The sequence below is a fragment of the Castor canadensis genome, chromosome 13, assembly GCF_047511655.1.
Source record: "Castor canadensis chromosome 13, mCasCan1.hap1v2, whole genome shotgun sequence".
NCBI lineage: Eukaryota > Metazoa > Chordata > Mammalia > Rodentia > Castoridae > Castor > Castor canadensis.
The window spans coordinates 56,147,019-56,173,879 of record NC_133398.1 but is presented as its reverse complement, the minus strand read 5'-3'; the positions used below and the strand labels follow the sequence as shown (position 1 = coordinate 56,173,879).

The window sequence follows — 26,861 nt, the reverse complement described above, 5'->3', positions numbered from 1 at the left end:
TATTTCTATTTCTTTCCATGGTTAGGGCGTAGCATTATTCTAAATCATTGTTTGCTGTTGTGTATGCACACAGGATCAGAAGTAGGGTTTTGATTGATTGACTGACCTTTGATGAATGGACTTTGCTAACTGTGTGTGTAAAATCTTCTGGAATTGTGTGAATTTTTCTCTACTTTAGATTCTGTTTTTTTTTTTTTTTTTTTGATGGTGTTAAGGATTCAACCCAGAGCCTTCTGCATGCTAGGCAAGCAAGCACTCTACCACTGAGCAGCATCCCCTCCCCTAGACTTTTTTTTTTTTTTTTAAATATTGTCACATTGTATGGAAAAAGAACTTCAAAATTCTGTTAACCACTTTAGAACACTTGTTCCATGAATAATCAGCAGAATCACAAAGGAATTTTTTGTTTGTTTTTTTTTAAATGTATGTTCTAGGCCTTCCCATCACACATAATCTGAATCAGAATCTCTGTATTGAGAATTTGTATGGTCAAGAAACATTGCAGGTGACTTTGTTGGTTAGTTAGCTTTAAGAATCATTGGGAGCCGGGAGCCTAGTGGCTCACACCTGTAATCCTAGCTACTTATGAGACTGACACTGGGAGGAGAGGAGTTGGGGCTAGCCCAGGCAAATAATACTTGAGACCTCATCTCCAGAGCAAAAAGAGAACCATTGGGTTAAAGTGTGGTGCTTGGAAAAGAAAAAGGCATTGGATTTAATACTCAAAAGCTATCTATTATTGCTCTTTGCCACATCTACTGTGAGGATGAAGACTATCCTTAGCAACCAGACAGTTGACATTCCAGAGAAAGTGGACAGTACCCTGAAGTGTAGCACAGTGATTGTGAAGGGCCCCAGGGGAACCCTGCATAGGGTCTTCAACCACATCATTGTGTAGCTCAGCGTGCTGGGAAAGAAGAAGAGGCTCCTGTTTGGCAAATGGTGGGGGAAACAGAAAGGAACTGTCTACCATCTGCACTATCTGTAGTTATGTACAGAACATGATCAAGGTTTTACATTGGGCTTCTGTTATAAGATGAGGTCTGTGTATGCTCACTTCCCCATGAATGCCATTATTCAGGAGAATGGGTCTCTTGTTGAAATCAGAAATTTCCTGGGTGAGAAGTATATCTGCAGAGTTCACATGAGGACAGGTTTCTCAAGCCCAGAAAGATGAGTTAATTCTTGAAGAAATTATACTGAACTTGTTTCAAATTCAGCTGCTTTGATTCAGCAAGCCACAACAGTTAAAAACAGGATATTAGAAAGTTTTTGGATGGTATCTATGTTTCTGAAAAAGGAACAGTTCAGTAGGCTGGTGAATAAGATCTAAGTTAACCCAGCTATAGAAACACGATTCAAAATTATCATACCAGTATATGATATTTTAATGATGCAATAAAAGACTTCTATTGATTTGGAACCTAATCTTCTCCAGCTACTTGGCAAATAAACAGATTGAGGAGTCAACAGAAAAGAAAAGCTGTCTATTGTATATAGCACTTAAAGTTAAATAAGCTTTTGTGTTTAATTATGAATAAATATATGAAGAAATTCACCTAGATAACTATATATTCTATGATCTAGGTGCTTACTAAGAGTAAGCACCTAGATCATAGAATAGAAAACTACCAAGGGCCTTTTATTTGGATAATTACTTTCCTACTTTTTAATAGCATGATTAATTTTGCCCTTTTTATGTATTTTATGTGAATGGAATAATCTAGTGTATATTCTTTTGTATCTGGTTTTTTTTCCTCAACATTGTGTTTGTCAGATTCATCCATATTGTTGTATAAGCTTGGTATTGATGTTTAGTGTTATATTGTATAAACATACCCCACTTACATTTATCTTTTTACTATTGATGAGCATTTGGATAGTAGAGTGAAGTTTTTGGTTATTAATAATGTTACTAGGCAGGTGTAGGCAGGAGGAGCATGAGTTCCAGGCCAGCCTACATAACATAGTGAGATTCTGTCTCAAAACAAGCAAGCAAGCAAACAAAAAAAACAACATTGCTGTGACTGTTCTTATACACAACAGTTTTAATTAAGAGAACACTGAATGTGAATTCAGAAGATTTAGATTTAGGTCTTAGTTCTGCCATTTCCTTAGTGGTATTTGAATGTAGGTTTTAAGGATGAAATGAGAAAATGAAAGTGTTTTGTTTTCTGTATAAGGCTGAACTAGAGTTAAGTTACAATTATTGAAGAGGTTAAGATCCTAACTTTTGGCTAGTTATCTTTGATAATTGACATTGGTTGGAAGTATTTTTGAATATGTAGGGGAGAAAAACTAATATCTTTTCTTCACTCATTGCAAGGTTTATGGCTAATATCCTTAATAAGAGAAAAACATGGCAAATTTATTTAACAGAGTTTTATATAACATAGGTGCCTTCAGAAATGAAGACCCAAAGATCCAGGGAAAACCATTTTTATGCTAAGTTTGATGAAAGAAGTAGATAGTGTAGAGAAACGTGATTGGATCAAAAGGGTATGATTTAGTGTAACAAACTGCGGGGTGCGGGGACCCCAGCAAGGCCCATTTGTTCTGCAGCATTCCTTTCCTCTGGTTGTAAGGTAAGAACCAGTCACATGAGGGTCTTATGATCTACTTTTAGGGGCAGTAGGTCACAGAGTCACATTTCTAAGTTTTATGTCATTAGGGTGAGAGCCAGGAAGGCAGGAAAAGGCCAGAGAGACTTTCTTGCTTCTGAGATTCTCCTTGTCTCCTTTTTAAATTTAATTTAATTTTTTGGTAGTACTGGGTTTGAACTCGGGGCCTCATGCTTACTAGGCAGGCACTCCACCACTTGAACCACTCTGCCAACCTTTTCTTTTTTTTTGAAAAATGCTTAACCTTGCTTATCAAGTAATTGCAAATTAAAATTACAATGATTATTGCTGCATACCTACCTGATGGCTCTAATTAAAAAGACTGTCAGTATCAAATGTTGCTGAAGATGTAGAGCAACTGGAGCTCTGATGCTTTCTTAGGTGAGGGTAAAACAGTACAACCACTTTGGAAAAGAGCCTGGCAATTAAAAAAACAAGCAAAAACCCATGCATTTATCCAGTGATCCAGGGTTTTACTCCTTAGTATTGCCCAATAAGAAAGACTTCTTCTATACTATAAAAATTTTATAGTGGCTTCATTCATAGTAGCCAAAAATTAGAAAAAAAAGCACATTATCAAGAGTATGAGAAACAATTTATAAGGTATTTATACAATGAAATACTACTCTGCATTAAAAAGTGACCAACTAGTAGTACATGCAATAAGATGAATGAATCTAAAAACATTATGCTGAGTGAAAGAAATCTTACATACATGAGAACATATTATCTGATTCCTCTTACATCAAGTTCTAGGATGGGAAAAACTAACTGGTGAAAAAAATCTGAATAGTTCCTATGGAGTAAGTTGCCTACGGTGGTTGACTGGGAAAGAATATAAGAAAACTTTTTGGGCTAAGGGGATTTAAGTTACATGAGTGTATGCATCTGTAAGATCTTTTTGTGCATTTCACTACATGTAAACTTTAAAAAAAAGTAAAACTATGTTGCATTCTAGTTAATGACAAACATGTTGAATTATTTAGGAGTATAATGTACTGATGTTTGCTTCTTGCCTAGAAATATATGAAGAATTATATTTGGACTGATGTAACGGACTGATGATGGATTAATTAATGCACGACACATGAATGAATGATAAAGAAAATGCAGCAAAATGTTAACAATCAGAGTTTAGGTTGTGTTTGCAATGATGTTCATTGTGTAATATTTTTAACTCTTGGTATTTTTGAATTTTTTTCATAGTAAAATGTTGAGGGTACAGTGGAATATTAAAAAACCATCCCAGAACAATTGAGAGAATAGAAGATGTGACAAGAGAGAAAAATTTGAAAGCTAGAAAGTAAATGAATGAGGAATAAGTGGTTTGATGTACTTCATACATCAGAATCCTGAACCAAGAGTGGAGAAAGCTGGCCGGCCCACACTTCTTAGATACTCAAAAGAGTCATGGACTGAAAGCAACAGTTACCTTTGTAATTAGGAAGGGGAGTAACAGTAGGAGGGAAACCAAGGAAGGTTAGACAAAAGCTGTTTGAAAGCAGATCCTTAGATCTCCTTCCCAAGATCATGCCATCTGGAATTGCTTCTACTTCCTAGTAGAAGTTGAGAGGTGAAGGTCTGGACATGGTAAAATAGAGAGGCTTTCAAATGGCTATAATAGAAAGATAGCATCCTCAGTGCCGAATATTGAGGAGCCATTTCTTCTAGTTTCTTTTTCTGCTGGATACTCCAAAAGCTATTATCCAAATAGCTATACTCTGTGTGTGAACTTAGACTTTTCTATAGGTCACCTGACCAAGCCAAAAGAAAAATCTAGTCAAATGGATGTTAGGGTTTTTCAGTAGATGGCTCAGCCACATCCTCCTCTAGTGATGACCAGTTGTCAACTTACATTTTCCAGCTCAGAATCTAGGTGGTGGATATATTAGTTTATAAAGTATATTATACTTATAGTTCCTTACTCTTAATTGAATAGGCAACCAAGAATTAGATGATATTTGAGGAACATCTTTAGAATGGAGAGAAGAAAATCAACTTGGAAGAATAGAAATTCTGTAGGGAAAAGAAAATTTAACAAATAAGTAGCATTAATATCCTCAGAGCTGACAGAGATATATTCCATAAAGGCAAGAACAAGATGCTACAAAAAAGAGAGCTTTAGAAATTAAAAGATATGAAAGAAGAAATGAAAAATGTTATTAGAAGCATTGAGGATGAAGATGGAAGAAATATCCCAGATATAAGTGTGGAAAAGCAAAGGTGGAAAAATAGGAGAGAAGAAGCAAGAAAATTTGAGGACCAGTCTGAACAATAGGAAATAGTGAAAGAAAGTGGTAAGAGAGAAAACAGAGATAATCATCAGTGAAGTTACTCAAGATAATACCTCAGAACTAAAGGATATGAGCTGCCGGATTGAAAGGAGGGCCCATTGAATGTTCACCACTATGGAAGGAGAGAAACCCACTTGAAGGTCTAGTGGTAGAAAATTTCAGAAATATAGTGACAGAAGATTTTAAGGCTTTCAAAAAGAAAAGAGAAGCAAAATAGGCCAAATGCAAAGGATCAGGTATCAAAATGGCCTCAAACTCCTTACCTGAAACACTGCATGCTAGACAATGTATTGGGAAGACTGCCTCATACTCTTTTGTAGCTTTTATAAACTCTGAATTTTTAATCTTTTGAGTGTATTCAAAACAAATATAATTTAAAAATCATATTATTAACATAATTGACACTTTTTTGTTTGATAAGTGTGCCTATTTTTTCCATTTTATCTTCATAATAACTTAAGGAGGTGTTTTAATCCCCATTGAGGGTAAGAGAATCATAGAGGTTTAATCAGGAGGTAGGTGATAGAGTCAGACCTGGGAGCCTTTCCTTCTTTTCTAGATGCTGAAGCAGAGAAGCAGTAGAAAAGTGTGCTGAGAGGTATTGGTTATTGTTGAGGTAGTAGGGTGAGAGGTGAGTAATGCCTCAGTTTGGGTGAGTAAATAGCTACAATTCTAAGTGCAAGAGCATTGGTTTCCACCTTAAGTTTTATGATAGTCTCATGTGTTAGGTGTGTCAAATTTGTTTCCAGTAGTCAAATATTAAAATTTATAATCTGTTGAGTCTTTTAGAAAAGTAGCCCTGTGTGTCATGATTTTTTTTTTAAGCATGATCTTTTTTTAAATTTTTTTTTTAAAGCATTTGACTTGTTTTCTTGAATAAGAGAAAAAATAGAACTGCAACTGGTGCTAGAGGTGCACCTAAACATGGGTATAGCTTCAAGAATATACCACACTTATTTCATAGCAGAATTCATCTTTGTCTAGGGAGACAAAGAGTGTGAGAATTATAAAATAGATTGGTTTAAGGGCAGTGAGTTTTTTAAAGAATTTTCTCTGAAGGTTGTGCTGTAAATGAAATCAGTTCAAGGCTTAGGTTTTTAGACTCCTAAGACTTGACTCATGCTAATAAATAGTTTTTCTATTACATTTTTAATAGCTCAGAATTCAGAGCTTCAAGGAAAGGCAAATGAGATTGAGAAAGCATTTCAGACTTCCCAGCAGAAATGGAAAGAGGAATGCAGAAGATTTGAACATGATTTGGAGGAAAGAGACAATATAATTCAAAATTGTAATCGACAATATGATTTGCTTATGAAGGAAAAAAGCAGACTAGAAAAAACTCTACAGGTAAAATATTTTTATAAAAGAAATTTTCTATATGTAATATTCACTGAGATATATTGTATATTACTTGAAGTTGGGTTTCCTTCTTTCTTCCCTCTCTTCTTTCCTTCATAGTGGCATTTTTACAGGTTTCTTTTGTAGTATGATTAAGAAGTATATTCAAATGTATACTGTTTATTTGCAAAAAGCAGTTTGAGATCTCTGATCAGGATTAAAAAGAAAACAGAGTTAGGGATGTAGCTCAGTGGTAGAGCTCTTGCCTACTATGCTTGACTGGATTGGATTGCTAGCATGGCAAAAACCAAGACAAAAACCACAACACTTAAGTGGGTGTATTGTTAAAAAAAAGACATGAATCTATAGCTTTTTGGTCTAACAGCATGAAAATTCATAATTTTAGAAATGTGGGCCCTAGATTTTGGTTTGAATATATAGTTAATATCGAAATATATTAGTATGTTACCTATGTAGAGTATAGTACTACAAAGGCTTCTGAAATGTAAAATATTAAAATTTTACTAAAATTATTGTGAGCTATTTAGCCCTATATTTTTGTTCTTTTTTTGCTTCCTAAAATATAAGTGAGGTTGAGGGTTGAGGTTGCCAGCCACTTAGAAAGTAGATTTTGAGCTGGGTACTAGTGGCTCATGCCTGTAATCCTAGCTACTCAGGAGGCAGAGATCAGCAAGATCGAGGTTCAAAGCCAGCCTGGGCTAATAGTTATGAGACCCTATCTCGGAAAACCTTTCACAAAAAAAGAAAAAAAAATAGGACTGGTGGAGTGGCTCAAGGTGAAGGACCTGAGTTCAAGCCCAGAACTGCAAAAAAAAAAAAAGGAAGTAGATTTTGAATTGTCTATGTTATATTTTTAAAGTAACAGTTTATTTTTTTCAATTATATTTATTTATGTTTTTGGCAGTATTGGGGGTTGAACTCAAGGCCTTGCACTTTCAAGGTAGGCAGTCTAGTACTTGAGCAGTGGACTCCACCAGCTCCCCTACTACCTTTTTTTTCTTGTACTGGTTATTTTTCTGATAGGTCTTGTTTTATGTTTGGGCTGGCCTGAGCTGTGATCTTCCTATTTGTGCTTCCTCACATAGCTGGTGTGTGCCACCATTCCTAGACTGACCTTGAATTGTGATCCTCCCAATCTCTGCCTCCTGAGTAACTAGTATTATAGGGTTGAGCCACTGCACCTGCACCTGGCTTGAATTAACAGTTTAAATTTTAAAAAAACCAAACTCTGTATTTACCTCTGGTGTAGGTAAATACCATTTCTGGTGTAAATGGTTTCTCTGAATTCTGGAAATGTATCTTCAGTAAACGATGATTTTATAAGAACATTTAGTAAATGTGAAAGTTTCAGCACAAGGGTTTCCAGACATTGTCAGCAGATCTACTTTTGATTTTCTTCCATCAGTAATTGTAGTTTTGTCTCTCTTGTTTGTCACTGTATTCCTGTATCCCGGAACAGTGCCTGGGCTCCTCAAGGGCTCCATTAGTGTTTGAATTACTGATGTCTAGGTGGTGGCTTGTATTACTGTCCTTGGGTGGCATGTGTAATTTTGCCCAAATCAAATGCAGTGGAGCTAGGAGGAAAGAAGAAGGGTGATGGTTGGCAGTGTTCTTTACAACAAATCAGCCTGCATTTCATGATGTAAGAGCTTGATAGGATCTTGACAGCTGTTTAGGAAAACTGCTTTGAGTTTAGGCTGTGGGCTTCAAATTGTTCTGCAGTGAGATCCTTTGGGAGTTGCATAGCAGTCACTATTTAATCCTTAGGGGGAAAAGGCCTCAAGGCTGTTGTGATACCTTTCCATTAGTAAAATTTATTAGGGTAATATTTATAAAAGAGATCCAAAACAATAAGAAAGCTTTCTTTCTCTAGCATATAAATCACAGAATTTTTCTCCTTATGTTATTGGAGACTCACTTTTAAACCCTATGGGCTAGAAAGTTGATCTTTTCAGGAAACCTGAACTTTATATCATTAAGGGTTTGAACCAGATTTCTTATAAATTTGGTACACCTAGGAAAATGCAAAAGGAAAAACATTTAAAAAATACTGTTTATCTGTATAACAAAAAATTAGTTAAATTATCTAGATTTACATTTTTGTTTTCTTTTTCAAACCCACCCCCCCTTTTGTGGTGGCACTGAAGTTTGAACTGGGGATCTTGAGTGCTCTACCACTTCTTAAGCCATGCCCCCAGCCCTTTTTGTTTAGATATTTTTTGGATAGGTTCTCACATTCTTTACCCTGGTTGACCTCAGACCGTGATCCTCCAACCTGTGCTCCTGAATAGCTGGGTTCACAGGCATGTATCACCATGCCTAGCTCTTTTTTTTTTGTGGTACTGGGGTTTGAACTCAGGGCTTTCAGCTTGCACGGCAGGTGCTCTACCACTTGAGCCATGATTCCAGCCCCAGCATGTTTGTTGAGATGCGGCCTTGCTTTTTTTTGCCCAGGTTGGCCTCTCATTGCCATCCTCACATCTGCAAAATAGTTGGGATTACAGCCATGAGCCACTGTGCTCAGCCTCCCCTTTTGGAAATACATTGTTCTTGGTTGTATTTGCATATAAATTACCAGGCGTAAGCCAAACAATTTGTTCATGTGTAGAGATTTCCCTATTAACTGGAATCTGTTTTTGTCTTCTCTCATATAATGCAGTTGGTATTAACCTCTGCAGTTAATTTTTTTTTAAGAAAAACTGGGTCAAATCTGTCTATACACACAAGCATATATTACTTGCTGCTTAAATTAAATGGGTACCCAAACTTCTTATTCAGAAATACATTCCAATGATCTGAATTGTAGTTTAACAAGGATTTTAATATGAATTATGAATTTTTAGCAGTCTATAGGTGAGGAGAATACCTATGTACATTTAAACTGGGCTTGAAGAATGAAAGATAACCTTTATTGATATAAAAGTAAAACAAGATTTTATCTGTATAAAGAAAGCATTGGAAAAACATCAGCAAGAGAAGAATGAGATGGAGTCTCATATCAGAGAGACAGCACTGGAGGAATTTAGATTACAAGCAGAACAATGGGAAGCAGAAAGAAGAGAGTTACAATTTATAGTACAGGTATTTTAGAATTAATTCAGTTCCTTAATGCTTTTGAAATGCTTATGAAATTAAAATTATATTGGGATAATTCACTAGTTCACTCAAATGGAAAATAATTCCTTGTCTCTGATCTCTGGAAGGTCCTGTTTTATCTGTTGTTGCATGACAATAGGGCAGCTGTTATAAACTTACCATTACTGTTAGAACTGGGTGACTTCTGTGCATCAATTAATTTACTTTTTTTGAGAATATATATATATATATATATATATATATATATATATACATATATCTGGTATTTTATTTTTCTAATTTAAGATGTAAGACTTGTAACACTTTTTAATAATAGAAAGAGATAGAATAGTAGGATTTTGGATAATAAAGGACCCTTACAAATCATGTAGCATAGTATTTTTAGCTCTTTTTAAAGAAGTACAAATTACTAATTATCTTCTGTTTGTCCACCTCATAAACACCCAGAATCCACAAGGCTTCAGATATCTAATTGAGAGTTACTAATTACATCTAGCCCTTTTTTGTAGATGAGCACCTGGAGATTTAACAATCACTGACTTCTCAGGTTACAGACTGAATGATTGTTGCAGGAAAGAGTATAGGTCTCTAGATTTTCATTCCAAGGCATGCTCCCCCACCTCCACTTTTTTTTGTGGTGCTAAGGTTTGAATCAGGGCCTACATGCTACCAGGCAGCCTCTATTGGAGGCTCTATTGCCTCCAGCCCTTTTTGTTCTGGTTATTTTGGAGATAGGGTCTTGCTTTTTGCCCAGGCTGGCATGGACCAGGATCCTTCTGTTTGAGACTTACCACTGTAGCTAGAATGACAGGCACATGCCACCATTCCCCACTCTTTTCTGCTGAGATGGGGTCTTGCAAACTTTTTTTGCCCAGGCTGGCCTGTAATCATCCAGTCTCAGCCTCCTAAATAGCTAGATTACTGGTATGAGCCATGTGTGTACACCTGGCTATATTTTGCATTTTCTTAGAAGGAGAGATAGGAGAAGTTTAAACTGTCAATAGTGTTATTGTACGTTTTAAAGGATATTTGTGAATGATTAATCCCCTTTAGGAAAACACCCAGTAATCAACTAATTTAAAAATTCACTTCTTCCACTATTTATTCTGTGTAAGACAATGTGTCTATGTAATTTTTACATGTAAACCTACAAACTGAAATAATGTTTATGGAAATGTTCAATACATGTATTTTCACAAGAATGAAAAAAAATCCACCTAAAATAAATTTTGAAGTAACTTTCTGTTGTAAACAACTTTGCAAGGCAGAAGCTTGCCAAAAACATGCATAGGTACCTTATTTCTTTAAGAGTGAAAGCTGGCAGTGAACCATGGCAATAATGAATTTGTTGTATATGTAAGTATTCAGAATATTAACAAAACCATGACTTCCCAAACCTTTGATTTTTGCACAACTTTTTTCTTCCCATTCACTCCAGCCGCAGAATCAGGAAGGACAGTATAACCACTCTTTATTTTTATATTTTTATTTTTTTGCTGTGTTGGGAATGGAACCTGGGACCTCACACATGTTAAGCAAGACACTGAGATATATTCCTTCTGTAGATCTCTTGGTATACTAAGTCTGTAATTTGCATAGTTAGTTATTTGATTCATTCATTCTTTCGTTCATTCCCTAACTGCTTACTGAGCAGGGTAAAAACTGAATAAAGTATGTTTTCTGTCATATAATATCTTTCAGTATAGAGAGGCATACAAAAGTGAGAAAATATATTGTAATAAAATTTTGAACAAAATGCTATGGAACCATAAAAGAGAAATTGATTAGCTGCCTGGGAGACTGTGAACATCTTCACAGAGTAGATGATATTTGAGCTGTTGGTAATAATTGTCTTAGCAAGTACCTGGAACAAATTTAAGTAGAGCAAAATAATCCCTTCATCTCTAAACACTCAGAAATCTGTAGTGCTATCAGCCAGAGGCCTAAACTTATAAAACAGAATTCTAAGACTTGTATTTAAATCTGTGTATGATATAGTTTTGGCCCATTTTCCTGGTCAGTCCTATAAATACTAAATGAAACGTGGCTATACAACTTTATATTTCAAGGTACCAAAAATAATTTAAAGTTCCATGTCAGTCTTTAATTATGATGTGGTGGAGAAGAAGGGGGAGTTTTACTCCCTGATTTTTATCACCAATACTTGTTTTGTGATTTTGGAAGATAAATTTTACCATATTGGTAACCAAAATGTTTAGAATTTTGTTTTAGTTTGTTGCCCTCTGTATAGTAACATAAAAAATTTTTTACTTTTATAAATTAAGTTTAAAAAACTATCACCTGACTTTATATTTAAATCATTTTTTAAAACAACTTGAAGGATAGGGTAAAAATTTCTTTTCTCTGTTGGCTATTGCTGGGTTTAGTTTCACATCCTATAATTAGGTGTTGGTATCATATAGTGAGTGTTCTCTTTGTGTAGCTCTCTTAGGGAATTCAGTTTTTAAAATAAGTTAAAAAAAAAACCTTCTTAGTGAAACCCTATCTTTAACAGACAAAGCTACTATAGTATTTCTCTCATCTGGGCTTTAGAATTCAGCCCCATTCTAAAAAGAAAATCTTAATTTAATGCCATATCCCTTTTCTTTCCCAGGAATTAGAGTGCTAAACAGGCATACCTCTTCAGAAGACTAATGTAAATTCTTACTGAACTTACCTTAAAAAATTACCTCATTTTAAGATTGTGTTTCTCATTTTTTAAAACCCATCCCCTCTTTTGATAAAACATAAAACTCCTATGTCTTTAGCATTATCTGAAAGTTCAAAACAAGTCAAGGCCATGGTAATTTGAGAACAAAGTACTTATGTCAATCTTGAAAAATATATCTTATTTATTTAAAATTTGTATTTAAAAATTAACATTGTTTTAAAAAAATTCATTTATTTTTCTCTGTTCTTACAATTACAGTGTGAACTTCAAGGCTGCTTATTTGCCATGATTGTGTTGTAGGTAGTGTAGGACAGTCTGTGGTAAAACTTTATTTTTAAGTCATCATTTCATATTTCTAGTTCATATCTATGTGTAGGTCAGTCAATAGGATTGAAACATTTAGAAGATGAATACATGTGATTTTTGTACTTACTGCATTTCTAAAATTCTGTAGCCCAATTAGAGAATAAAATGATCTTTTCCTCATTCATTGACTAAGTTTAATATGTTTCTAGTGAATAACTTAGTGATTGAGGGGGATTTGTGATGGCTTGGGAAATGTACATAGAGAATAATTTCATGAACTAAAGAGAGAGGAGCAAGAGTGTGAGGGGCAGAAAAGAAAGGGTTAGAATCAGGCTTAGGTATGTATCTGTAGGTTTAAGACATGTCAAACATGTCAGAGACTGACCTGGAATGTGGGGACAACATGGAGGAAGTTACATGAAAAGGAAGTGTTTTAGAAGTTTGTCTTAGATGATCATGGGCAGTAAGGAGCATTTCTTTATGATTTCTTGGGAAACTGTCTACTGGTATCCTCTTAGCAAATGGCATAAAAATGACTGTGGCACTAGTTCTACCTATTTTTTCTAGCTAAAATATATTAAAAATTTTTATTTTTTTCAAATTGGAAATGTTTAATTCATAAAATTAAATGTGTTCATTGTTATAATGTCCCTAATTTAAGGAAATCTAAAAGCAGAAAGTTAAGACCTTCCCTTTTTCCCTTCTCATTCCACTCTTTATCTAAGGCTGTATAAACGCATACTAATTTATTTATGTAAGTGAAATTCTGCACCTCAGTAGTACATTTGCATCTCTCTTTTGATGTCCATGCTTTCCTTTTTTGGTTTTTCTGTCATGTGGGTTTTTGTAATGTATTTTAGCAGTCCCTTATTGATGGACATTTATTTCTTTCAAAATTTTTTGCACTAGCTGGGCACCCATGGCTCACACCTGTAATCCTAGCTGCTCAGGAAGCAGAGATCAGGATGATCAATGTTCCAAGTCAGCTGGGCAAAAAGTTCGTGAGACCCTATCTTGAAAATACCCATCACAAGAGGACTGGTGAAATGGTTCAAGTGGTAGAATACCACCTGCCTGGCAAGAGCGAGGCCCTGTGTTCAAGCCATAGTGGTGGGAAAAAAAAAAGTTTTTTTTTTTTTTTTCTCTAATTAAGAATGATTTACTAGGCTGGTGATATAGCTTGGGGGCAGTGTGCTTTCCTAGCATATGTGAGGCCCGGGATTCAATCTCCAGTATCAACATTCCCCCCCAAAAAACCAAAAACCAAAAACCAACCCAACAACAAAAAGCTAAAACAACAACAAAAGATTTACTAACATCCTTGTCCATGTCTTTGGGTAGTTGTATAAGTGACTCTCCTGTGTAAATGCCTAGCTGTGAGTCTATTTGCTGTGTCTGTAAGCTTACAGGATTTATAGTGATGATAGGTCTGACACACAGTGCCAGTTTATACTCTACAGCAACTCACTGTTTTTGACTGTAGAACTGTGCTGGCTTTGGGGACTTAGAGAAGAGGTACTTGTTCTGGATCTTTCAGGAAATAAACACATTAGGTTAAGTTGTAGCTAGCTATATTGATACGTTTTATAAGCTAGAAGGACTTTTCCTCTGATGCTTTTTTAACTATGCTTGTGTAAGTATAATTAAAATTCTTTAGAATTGGAGCCATATTTTGGATTCTGAGAAGTGCTGTTCATAAAATACATACAAAGAATCATACTTTTGGTCTGTATTTCTGGAAGATGTGGAAATAAGTTTATTTTCTAGCTGCACAGTGTGGTTTTCTGTGATGTTAAATGCCAGTTCAAAAACAGGCCTCATTTAAAAATGTTTTAAGTTTAACAACTCCCTCTAGTGGCAAAAAAAAAAAAAACCTCTCAATTTCAAACATCTAATTTTTTTGGTCCTGGGGAATGAACCGAGGGCTCAATCACTTGATTCACACCCCAACCCATTTGTTTGTATTTTGTTTCTGAGAAGGTGTCTCACCAACTTTGTCTGGGCTGGCCTCAAACTCACAATCCTTCTCACTGTCTATAATATGATTTTATTGTACACACATATCACTCTTACTTTTATATCTTAAGGATTCAGATAGGTTTTTAGTTTGTTTACAAAATAAATTCAGTGACAAAAGATTTAAAGTTAAATATATTCTTTTGGGGTGGGCAACAAGTTAATTTTCTCTATGTTATAATACATCCAAGACTATGATAAAACATATGTACTAAAATAATAAGTAACATTGATAAAACTCTGTACTTAAATACTTGAATATATAAAAAATCCAATATAACCAACCAGTACCATTAATATAGCCAATACATATCAATTACATATATCATGTTAGTGTTTGTCATATTTTCTTCAGATTTAAAAACAATAAGTTGTTTTAATCACTGAAACTAGCTATTTTGAATGACTTGTCCTTCCCACCACTGTCCAACTCCCACAGCATAACCACGATTGTAAACTTTGTGCTTAATTTTCTGTGTGCTTTGATAGTACCTCATACTATTTTAGCATTGAGATGTATCCATGTTAATAAAGTATCTCTAGTTCACTCAATTTAACTAAAGTATAGTATTTTATCCTGTTTATGTGTTACAATTAACCATTACCTAACTTATTGAGATTTTAGTTCTTTTCAGTTTCAGATCATTACAGTGCTCTGTGAGTATCTAACATTTTTGTTTATATAGATATGTGTTTAGTATATATACAGTTGTTGAGAAGTAAAGTGATTACAGATTCAATGCATTCGTCTGTGTGTGTGTGTGTGTGTGTGTGTGTGTGTATGTGTGTGGTAGTACTAGGGTTTGAACTCAGGGCCTCATGCTTGCTAGTTAGGTGCTGTAAGTACTTGAACCACACCAGCAGCCTTCACTATAATCTTTCTCAAAATAGTGGTGATATTCTTGACAGACTAGAAAAAAGTTCTAAAATTTTTATAGAACCACCCAAAATTCTGAATAGTCAAGGGTAATATTTAAAAAATTTTTTTGGAAGAACTGAGGTTTGAACTCAGGGCTTTGTGGTTGCAAAGCAGGTGCACTACTGCTTAAGCCATACCTCCATAGTCCATTTCTATATGGGTATTTTGGAGATGGGGGCCTTGTAAACTGTTCGCCCAAGCTGGCCTCAAACTACAAACCTCCTGATCTCAGCCTTCCAAGTAGCTAGCATATAGGCATGAACCATTGGTGCTCAGCTAGGTCAAAGTAGTCTTGAACAAGAAGAACAAAGCAGGAGGCATTACACTACCTGACTTTAAATATACTATAGAGCTATAGTAAGCAAAACAGTATGGTATTGGCATAAAAACAGATGTGTAGACCAAAACACATAAACTTGTGCATTGACAATCAACTAGTTTTTCAACAGAGATGCTAAAGTACCCATATTGGAAAAAGAACAGTCTTTCCAATAAATGGTGCTGGGAAAATTGGTTATATACATGCAGAAGGTAAAACTAGACTTCAATCTTTCACCAGTTACAAAAATCAACTCAAAATGGATTTAGGGCTTAACGGTCACCTGAGATAATGAAACTATTAGAAGAAAACATAGGAGAAATGCTTCATGATATTGGAATGGGTGAAGATTTTTGGACAAGACCTTAAAAGCACAGGAAACAAAAGCAAAAATAGACAAATGAGGGGTTGGGGATTTAGCTCAGTGGAAGAGCACTTGCCTTGCAAGTGCAAGGCCCTAAGTTCGGTCCTCAGCACCAAGCAAAAAAAAAGAAAAGAAAAATAGACAAATGATATAACATCAAAAAGCTTTTGTACAGAAAGGAAACAACTTCTTTTGAATATCTGCTTACTTCTTCAGCAATCTCTTTTCAGATCTTTTGAAGTTAATCTAAGTAGAAAGAAAAGTTTCATACAATAATAATGGATTTTAAGCATCTTTCTTAATACTTAAAAAGATATCACTTTAATGAGGAGACCACATTCACATATTTTCTGCTGACAACTGTTGAAGAGGAACAAGAGGGAATAGGTCTGGGTTGGCTACCCAAGTTTGCCTATCTGGGACAAGACATCTGCTATAAGAGCTATAGGGTTCTGAGCACAAATAGATTTTTAAATAAAACTTGTATATTTAGATTTTTTAAAAGATATAAAATGTATAGTTGAGAGGCAATTAAAGAAAACATCTCTGTTAGCTTATACATAGACAAGAAAACTAGGACATTTTGATACCAAGAAAATGCTACTCCATTCAAATAGAGCAAAATAACTGAAACTTATTTCAAATTAGTTTGAAGACAAATATTTGAGGCAGTCCTGTCACTGTGGAAATTGCCAACTTTGTGATTGCCTCCACAGGGCTGTTCTATCTATGAAAGATTGGTTAGCATTGTCACTAGAGGGAGCAATTTAATTGAAGTTATGCATCATTACATTAAATAAAATTTGAGCTGGTGGAGTGGCTCAGGTGGTATACAGCATCTGCCTAGCAAATGCAAGACTCTGAGTTCAAAGTCCAGAACTGTCAAAAAAAGAAAAAACTTTTGGAATAAATCACATTTAGTTTATAAATTTATAGTCAAGGAGTAAGAGCACAGGCACTTACTCCTAAGTAGAGAGACCAGAGGCAAGTGAATTGGTCCCACGACTGATGAATGGATTAAGAAAATGTGTTTATACACAATGGAGTTTTTTTCAGCCATAAAGAATGAAATTTTTCATTCCATTTTCAGGTAAATGGATAGAACTGGAGAACATCATCTTAAGTGACATTAGCCAGGTTCAGAAAGCTTAAGGCCTTATATTTTCTCTCATGTGGAATACAGGCCCAATAAAAATACAAGCAAATTATATATCTAGAAATATATACAGAATATGTATCCAACAATGGGATTGGTAGAGGAGACCAAGGGAGGAGGAAAAGATGGAAAGAAAGATAGTGAATAATAATGAAATATATCACATCTGTGTAGAAACAAGACACAAGGAAACATGTTGAAACATACGGGGGGAAAAGGGCGAGGAAGTACATTAGAAGGGGGCTATATTGGCTAAAGCACAGTGCATGTACAGGCAAAAATCTCAGTGAGTAGTGAACAAACACCTAAATAATGAAGGACAAGAATGAAAAACAGGTAACTCTAAAGGGAGGGCACTAATGGAAGGGGGAGGGTAAAGAAGGAAGTAATTAAGGTGAATATGGTTTGATATACTTTCTATATAAGAATGAATACAGAATTTTTAACCTGTCAAAATAACCATAAAAAGAGGACTGAGGTAAAAAGGAGAAAAATGGCAAGATGAAATAATTTGGGATACAATACATACATACATGGAAGTGTCATAATGAAACTGTATAACTACTTAAACTAACAAAAATGTGTTTTTCCCTCAAAAACAGAAGACAGGAATGTAAGTCAGGTCTTGTCTGGGGTTGGTACCAGTGTGTGTGTGTGAGAATATAAGGAAAGGGTGTAGGAGGGTAAATATGGTAGAAATGTTATGTACTCATGTATGAAAACAGAAAAATGAGACCTATTGAAACTATTCTAAGAAAGAGAAGGGGGGGATAAAGGAGAATGATTGAGGGGGTGAATTTAATTAAGATATTTTATAAGCACTTTTGTAAGTGTCACAGTGTATCCCCAGTACAACAATAATATGATAATAAAAAATTAAAAATAAACTTCTTTTATTGCTCAAAAAAAGAAAAGAAGAATTTAAGAGTGATAAGCAGGTCGGGCGCTGGTGGTTCATGCCTTAATCCTAGCTACTCAGGAGGCAAAGATCAGGAGGATCATATTTGAAGCTAGCCTGAACACATAGTTCACTAAAAAACCCATCACTAAAAAGGGTTGGTGGAGTAGCTGAAGGTGTCAGCCCTGAGTTCAAGCCCCAGTACCACCAAAAAAAAAAAAAAAAAAGAGGCTAGATTAACTTGCTCATGGAGCAACTGATATATCTATCTGTATATCTACTTACCTATTATAATCTACCTTTTTTAGAATACATGTATCCTTTTATAAAATTTAGAATGTATATTATGCAAATTCAGTTGTATTATATCATTTGTATGGTGAAGACAGGCTAATGCTAACCTAAAACTAACAAAAATGATGTGAAGTAAATTTGCTGAGTAAAAAACATTGAAAAAGGAAAATATACAGAAAGAAACTAACAAATACATTTAAGATTGACAGTGGTCACATCTACATAGGATAGATTTAATGTTTTCCATGCATTGACTGAAGTATTAAACTTTATTTATAAAATTTAGGTCTATAAAATTTGATTCCAGGAGCATTGCATTTGGTAGAAATACTGGCATCAAAAGAAGCTTCCCAAAGCCAGGGAACTACTCCAGGTCTATGGAGTAGTTCACATGAGAACAACACTTTCACAGAGAAAAATGAATATATGGTCAGTATAAGCCAAGTCCACATTTAAGATAGACAGGGCTCACCTGGGCATTTTATGTTGGTATACTGATAACTGATGATTATAATTTTCAATATGTCTTTAATATAAGCTATAATATTCAGATATAGACAGATAGTGCTTTCTAGGCTGTCATTCTGAAATTTCCTTATCCCATTACGCCAGGAATTTGTTTTGCTCCTCTTCTGTACTGGATTTTCTTTTACCTGAATTCTGTGTCTTTTTGTTCTTTCTTTTCTCATTTTGGTAGAGCACATCTTCTAGTAGTTTCATAATAAATGGTGAATGAGAAGTAAATTCTTTCAAACTAGGAATGCCTGCTAGGCCTTTATTCAATTTTCATATTTAATTGAAGTTTTTGTTGGTTATATGTTATGGCTTGAATATAGTTTTTTTCCCCTCTGAAAACTCTCGTTGAAATTTAATCTCCATTGTGAGGTATTATGAGGGTAGAAACGTAGTCTGGCCATAGTGTTTAGTGGTGGGGCTTTGTGTGTTGATTAGGATAGAGAAGGTCATCAGGATGGAACTCCCTTGATTGAATATCGGTGGCTTTACATGGTGGAGGGGGGGAAGAGAAAGAGAGAGAGAGAGTGACAGAGAGAGAGAATGAATATGAATGAATGAATGAGAATATAAGAGAAACCAGTATACACAAATGCTTCCTGGCTTTCTTGCTATATGATATATTGTGCCATGACAGGACTCTGCCAGCAAGAAGGCCATTACCAGATGTGAGGCAAAATAAATCTCCTTTCTTTATAACTTACCTAGTCTGTGGTATTGTGTTATTAGCAACAGAAGATGAACTAAGTGTGAATTCTGGATTGAAAATAATTTTCGTTAAGAATACCAACAGGATTTTTAACTTCCATTTATCTAGCAGTGTTGCTATTGAGACATCTGAATCCATTCTGGTTCCTGATCCTTTATGTCTAATTAGAATTTTTTTCTTTTAAATATGTGGGTCAGATTTACAGTGAATTAGTTTTAGAAATTGTTTTGAATTATTTAATTAATGATTTCTTCTTTTGTGTTTTCACAGTTGTATAGTACCTTTTATTTATTTTTTTCATTGCAGTATTATTTTCAGTAGTAAGGAGTGAAAATAACCTGTGTTTTACTCTATACATGACCCTGATGAAGAATAGATGACCCAATAATAAATCCATTCATCTACATGGACTTTTAAAACCTACTATAACTATGCTTTGAAAAGTAAAATGTTTATATATAAATACCTAAGTTTGATATGGAGTTATCAGCATTTTTACCAATAAAACTTCCAGGCTTTTTGTTGTACCCAAACTCATTATTGGCAAATGCCCAATAATCGACATATTTTCTACCACTGTGGGAAAGTTAACTTTTAGCTCAACACAGTAGATAGTGAAGGAAAGTTTTGGTAAAATAGCTCACAGCAAGTACCTTCTGATAAAATTATGTGGGTCAACAATATCTATCATCCTAATATAACATTAAGTATAGTACCCTTAAATTAGTTGAGTGTTGGACTTTGGACTGATCCATGAATTATCTTTCTTATTTTCAATTTCATATTTTTTCTTAATTTTTTTGGTGTTTTAAAAATTTTATTTTCTAATTCTTCTTTTGATTTTTTTCCGTTTATCCTTTCATATTTTTTATTTCTAGTATTTAGTTTTTGTTTTCTGAAAGTTCCCTTTTTCTAGCATGCTGGCTTTGCTTTATCTCTGAGGATCTATATATAGAGAGAGATACTACAAAATTCACCGTTTTAAAGTATAGTATTCAGGCTAAGTGTGGGTAGCTCACACTTGTAATTGTAGCTGCTTGGGAGGCTGAGATCAGAGGATTGTGATTTGTGGCTAGGCTGGGCAAATAGTTGGAGAGATCCCCATCTCCAAAATAACCACAGCAAAAATGGACTAGAGGCATGGCTCAAGCAGTTGAGCCCCTGCTTTGTAAGCGCAAAGTCAGGAGTTCAAATCCCAGTCCCACCAAAAAAAAAAAAAGATGCAATTAAAAATTTTTTAGTATATTCAGAGTTGTACACCATAGAGCTATTTCATTTCAGAATGTTTTCTTGTTTATCCCAAGAAATCCTCTTATGTCTGTTAGTAGTCCTTGTCTTCCCCCTGACAATCACTAACCTATTTTCCTCTTCATGAATTTTCCTATTCTGCACATTTTATGTAGTTATATAGACTTTGTCTGACTTTTTTCACTTAGTATGATATCTTCAAGGCTTACTAATGTTATAACATATACTAGTATTTCATTTTATAGTCAGACATTTCATTGTATGAATATGACATCATATTCATAGACATTTGTGTTATTTCTACCTCTTATGAATAGTACTACTTGAACGTTTGTGTGCAAACTTTTGGGTTGATACAGGTTTTCAATTCTCTTGGGTATTTACCCAGGAGTGGAATTTCTGTGTCATATGTAAACTTTATGTTTAACTTTTGAGGAACTGACAGATTGTTTTCTAATGCTGCTGTACAGTGTATGAGTATTCTAGTTTCTCTATATTCTTGCAACAACTCGTTATTAGATTATAGCGGATGTGAAATGGTATCTCATTGTGGTTTTGATTTGCATTTCCCTAATGAATAATGATGATGAATATATTATCATGTCTTTGGTTGTGTCTTTTCTGGTCTGAATCTGTTGAAGTCTGTATTTGTAATGTATAGTCAGTAAATGCAAATGGTTTGCAAATGATCAGCTAATGATTGGGCAGAGATTTCTGTCAGTGGTTTGAACAAATAAGTCTTCTAGCCTTTGCTGAAGTGTTCTTTGTGTTGGTGTATACATTCAATGCTTCTGCAGCCAAATTATAATTGCCTTAGCTCTCATTTCTTGCTGACTTAGAGCCTCAAAGCAAGAGATGAGAGATTAGGGTTTTCTCAGGTCTTTCCTGGGCATATACCCAGCCCTGTACTTGCATGGCTTTCCATATTTGGAATATGTTGGAGCTTTTGAGGCCTTCCTACCCTATGGATATCTTACTACTCAATTTCTTCTTTTAAGGGCTCTAGTCAGCTTTTTCTTAGCCCCAGCTGGCATTTCTACCTTAGACACCAGTGATCAAAAACAGTTACCACTAATTGTTTACACACAGTGGAGTCAAATAACGACAAGTCTTGAGAAAGGAGTTTCTCAGGTTGCTGCCGGGCAGGTGAAATCATACCAATCCCTTCAAAGAATGGGGATTTTGGGGAACTCTAAACTTATTCTGCCTTTCTTCCCTCCCATCAGTGACTGCTAGATTTTATAGGTACTACTGTTATGAAGCTAGATAGGAGAGAAGATGGAACTAGTGCAAGTTAAAATACCACAAATATTGTTGTTTTTACTGAGACACAGCTGATTTCTTGTTAAGTGCTTCTTGGATTATTGGACGCTTTCAGTTATTTCCAGACTTATGAGATATATGGTTTTGGCTGTTTCTGCCTGTGTTGCTTTTATGGAGGAAAGGAGTTTTGGTGGTCCTTTCTCTGCTATTCCAGAGGTGCTTATGTTCTCTGAGGATAATTTGAAGTGTTTTTCTTCTCTATATATGTTTCTCCTAGGTTGTCCCTCCCCCAATTTGTTTTTATTTTTTAAAATTTATAGTTATTATTTATTGAATTTCAAAGAGAACCAATAAGATTAGTCATACATTGGAATATTTAATAAACATATACTTGACATTATAAGTATTTTGTGATTTATTTGAATGGAGGGATGAATATCTGGATTGATTACAAAATAACTGCTTTTTTGAGATTCAATTCCAGTTGATAATAGACCTGAGTTGTTCCCCAATATGAATTCTTTTTTTTCCCTCCTTTTATTTTATCAATTTTACATTTACTTACATGTGTATACATTGTGACAACTCCTTCCCATCCCCTTTCAGGCTGAACCTGTTCCATCCTCTCCAATTTTGTTAAAGAGAAAAACGAGATAATCAGAAAGACATGGCGTTTTTGCTAGTTTGGAATAAAGAGAGCTATACAGAGAGATTCCTAGCATTTGCTTCCATGCACATGTGTATTGCAACCCACACTGGTACATTTCTACTAGACCTCTTTGCTACTTCTTGGTCCCCTTCCCATAGTGGCCTCTGCTAATTTAAGATTGCTTTATTCACTCTTCAACAGGGAGCACATCAACCACATTCAAGTTTTATGTTTCCTTTCCCTTCCCTATTTCTCCTGTGCATGTTCTCCTCTTAGTGTGTGACCCATGTCCAGTAATATTACTGCATTTGTTTTGGGTCTATAATCTGAATATGGGGGAGAACATGTGATTTTTGGCCTTCAGAGCCCGGCTAACTTCGCTTAAGATGATGTTCTTTGCTTTCATCCATTTACTTGTGAATAATAAAATTTCATTCTTCTTTGTGGCTGAGTAAAACTCCATTGTGTATGAGTACCACATTTTCTTAATCCATTCATCAGTGGGTGGGGCATCTTGGCTGTTTCCATAGCTTGGCTATTGTAAATAGTGCTACGATAAACATTGATGGGCAGATGCTTTTGTTACAATTTGAGTCTCATTCCTTTGGGTATATTCCTAGGAGTGGTATTGCTGGATCATATGGCAGAGCTATGTTTAGTTTATTAAGGAGCTTCCATTAAAGGGGGAGCTGTTTCTCATGCTTCTTCCCTTACTGGAGTGAGGTTTTCTGTCTTGCTCCTTGATTATTACTGGACCTAACTGGGCTTAACTGGGGGCGATTGGAGATTTTAGAAAAGACACAGGATAGACAGACAGACAGAAAGTTGGGGTCAGGTGTGTTGTATGCTCGGCTGGAGACTCACTAATCCTCATTGCTTCTTTTCTCTATCTTGATTCTTTAAGGCCTTACTCTTTGCAGTTCTTTAAAACCTTGCTTCAAACCTCTTTCCTTAGGCTCCCATTGTCCCATGTTTGCACTTAAGCGTATTTTTAGCTTAATCGCTCTTAAAATCTTTTGCCCCCAGTCTTGCGTTGTCCCATCTCTCTTTAGCTGTCTCAAAGCTTCAGTGCTCAAACTTGCAAACCAGCAGCTGAGCCAAAAAACTGCATATACATAACTCTTAAGGGCTCTGTCCTTAGACTTGCATTGTGCACTGTCCCATGTCTCTTTGGGTTTTCTTTAGCTTTAGCTTTCCTAAGGCCTATGTATGAAGTTCTTTCTCAGTTTTGCTTTCTGAAGTCTATGTTAAAGTTCTTGGTGCAGACTTTCAATCATCCCGTCTTCAGCATTTTCCCTTCAACAATTCTTTTCCCTTCACCAATTTTTCCCTTTTCCCTTTAGCATTTTCCCTTCAACAATTTTTTTCCCTTCCAAAAGCTTCCCACACCAAAAGGCCCAAAGTAAAAGCTTCTTCCCAATATTCAAAGACAAAAAGCCCCCCAAAGCAAAAAAGCCAAAAGCCAAGCAAAAAGTCCAAAAGCCCAAAGTAAAGACCCCCCCCCAAAGCAAAAGCAAAAGCCCTCAACCCTCCTTCAGCGGGCCTAAACAGCAGCAAACAGGGTGGAGCAGAGGCTCTTGGGGTGGGGCACGACATATTAACAGGAGAAACCTGTGTTCCTGCTTCTCTGAACCCAAACTTAGGAGACACAGCTGTTCTGCCTGTTTTTTGTTTCATGCAGGGGCTGTGCCTAGCTCGGCCTACAGGTAAAAGCAATTAACTGCATCTCGTCTTACTTGTGTTCAGTTTTTATAGGCTTTAATCTGCTCCCCCACACTCTATAATGTTTTTCATAGTGGTTGTACTAGCTTACATTTCCACCAGCAGTGTATTAGGGTTCCTTTTCCCCCTGCAGCCTCACCAGTGTTTGTTGTTGTTCGTGTTCTTGATGATAGCCATTCTAACAGTCGTGAGGTAGAATCCTAGTATGGTTTTGATTTGCATTTTCTTTATGGCCAAGGATTGTGAGCATTTTTCTCTGTGTATTATGGTTATCAGTCCTTTGTCTGATGTACAATTGGCAAATATTTTCTGCCATTCTATGGGTAGTCTCTTCAATTTAGAGACCATTTCTTTTGTTGTGCAGAAACTTTTTAATTTCACTTAGTCCCATCTGTCCCTCCTTTCTCTTAGTTGCTGGGCTGCTGGAGTTCTACTGAGGGAGTCCTTGCCTATTCCTATTGTTTCCAGAGTATTCCCTGCTGTTTCCTGTGCTAACTGCAGTGTTTTGGGTCTGCTATTAAGGTCCTTAATGTACTTTGAGTCGATACTAGTAAGGGTGAAATCATGGATCTAGTTTCAGTTTTCTGCAGGCAGATAGCCATTTTTCTCAGCACTATTTGTTGAAGAAGCTGTCTTTTCTCCCCCATTTGTTTTTAGACTTCATCTCTCATGTTGAATTTTTTTTCAAATTTCTTAAATATTTAAAGCATAACTGTATTTTCTTTCTCCTCCCCTTCTTCTCCTCACCTCTCTTTCCCCCTCTCCTTCCCTACTTCCCCTCGTCTTCCCTCTTTCACGGTACTGGGGATTGAACTCAGGGCCTCATGCTTGCTAATAAGTACTCTACCATTGGGCCATCCTAAGAGGCCCTTTAAACCATGATCTTCACTATGGGATTATGTTTATGGATTTTTAAGCACATATATATGTACATAATTATCTTCATTCCCCCAACTAACTTAAGAACTAGAAAGTAGAAAACTTGAATAGTCCTATAACCATTAAATACATTGAGTCAGTGTCAAAATTCCAAGTCCATATTACTTTACTAATGAATAAAAAGAAACATTTGAGGAACAAATAAACTTTTCTACAGAATGAAAAAAATCTTGGTACTAAACTGACAAGGGTACAAAAAAAGATAATTAAAGCTAATTTCACTCATGAATATCTAAGCAAAACTATTATAATATAGCATTAGCCAACCAAATATAGCAAAATTTAAAAAAGATATAAAAATGTTTCATACCAATTAATGTAGGGCAGGTTTAATATTAGAAAACCAATGCCATTTAACTCAATATAATCATCTAATTTAATTGATGTTAAATATTTTTTCAGTAGAGAATTCCTAAAAATGTCTTTGTCTTTTTTTTTGCAGTACTGGGAATTAAACCCAGAGTCTCACACATGCTAGGTAAATACTCTGCCAGTGAGCTAACATCCTTGGTCGTTTTTTACTTTATTTTGAGACAAGGTCTTACTAAGTTGTCCAGACTGGCCTTGGACTTGTGATCTTCCTGCCTCAGCCTGCTGAATAGTTGGGATTACAGGTGTATCCTACCATGCCCAGTTGAATGTGTCTTTTTCAAACTGAAATGGAATAATGGACATATTCTTCAATTAAGTATAATGGACTTTGGAATGATTATATGTTGTCTCTCTATATTATTTACTAGTTAATGGGAATCACAAGTTGTAAGGAACTGCTGAACAGAGACCGCACCACGTGTAAAAAAGAAAGATTTATTGGGGGCCAGACTACCGGGCTGACTCTCGGGGTTCAGAGTGCAGGAGCCCAGGTAGATTGGGTTGTGTACTTTATAGGAGGGACCATCCATAGGAGAAGGGTATCTGTTTCAGAGAACAACTGGGTTGTTGGGTTGTGTACTTTATAGGAGGGACCATCCATAGGGGGAGGGTATCTGTTTCAGAGAACAACTGGATTGTTGGGCCCTGATTGTCAGTGATCACCAGATGGAACAGGTCGACATGTACCTCAAGTTGAAGAACAGGAACTTGTGGATTTGCAAGCAGGGAAAGTTTTACAAGCAGTTATGCTTTGGGAGCCTAGTTAAAGACTGCATAGCCTTGGGACTTTCTGCCCACCCTATGGATGTCAGGAACCTAACATTCCAGCCTTTTGTTTGTAATATGGGCACACTAGATCTGGCTACTTCCTGCTGAGTGGGGCTGTAGGGGAGGGTCTGGCTGGAATGTATGAGATCCCTGGGGACTGGAGGCGGGTAGTTTCCCTTAGGCCTCATTTGAAGATAAGGCCAGTTGTTGGTAGGCTGGACAGAGTTGTAGTAGCATCTGGTGAAAAGTCTGTCTGCTGAGCCCCCCTAGGTGATCCTGGAGGCATCTAAAAAGGAAAGGGATGATAAGGAATAGGCAGAAAATGGCTGCCAAAGGTCATACCTGACAGCAGGCCTTTGATATAT

General features: G+C 35.7%; 1 protein-coding gene and 1 pseudogene across 24 annotated transcripts in view; both read left to right on the top strand.

The window, feature by feature from the left end:
• Ccdc171 (coiled-coil domain containing 171) overlaps window positions 1–26,861 on the top strand; it is a 416,292-nt gene that overhangs the window by 25,478 nt on the left and 363,953 nt on the right. For 20 of the 24 annotated variants that reach the window (XR_012440431.1, XM_074051809.1, XM_074051790.1 and 17 more), the window contains 2 exons: window positions 6,072–6,262; window positions 9,224–9,355. The exons of 1 other annotated variant lie outside the window; for it this stretch is intronic. Coding sequence is in view for 22 of the 23 variants with exons in the window: in XM_074051809.1 (XP_073907910.1) it covers window positions 6,072–6,262; window positions 9,224–9,355 (323 nt within the window). In the remaining variant the exon portion in view is untranslated. The remainder of the gene's footprint in view (window positions 1–6,071; window positions 6,263–9,223; window positions 9,356–26,861) is intronic. 3 more of the 24 variants (XM_074051798.1, XM_074051796.1, XM_074051793.1) reach the window with 1 other exon arrangement.
• Window positions 3–5,228, top strand: LOC141415426 (large ribosomal subunit protein uL6 pseudogene; annotated as a pseudogene).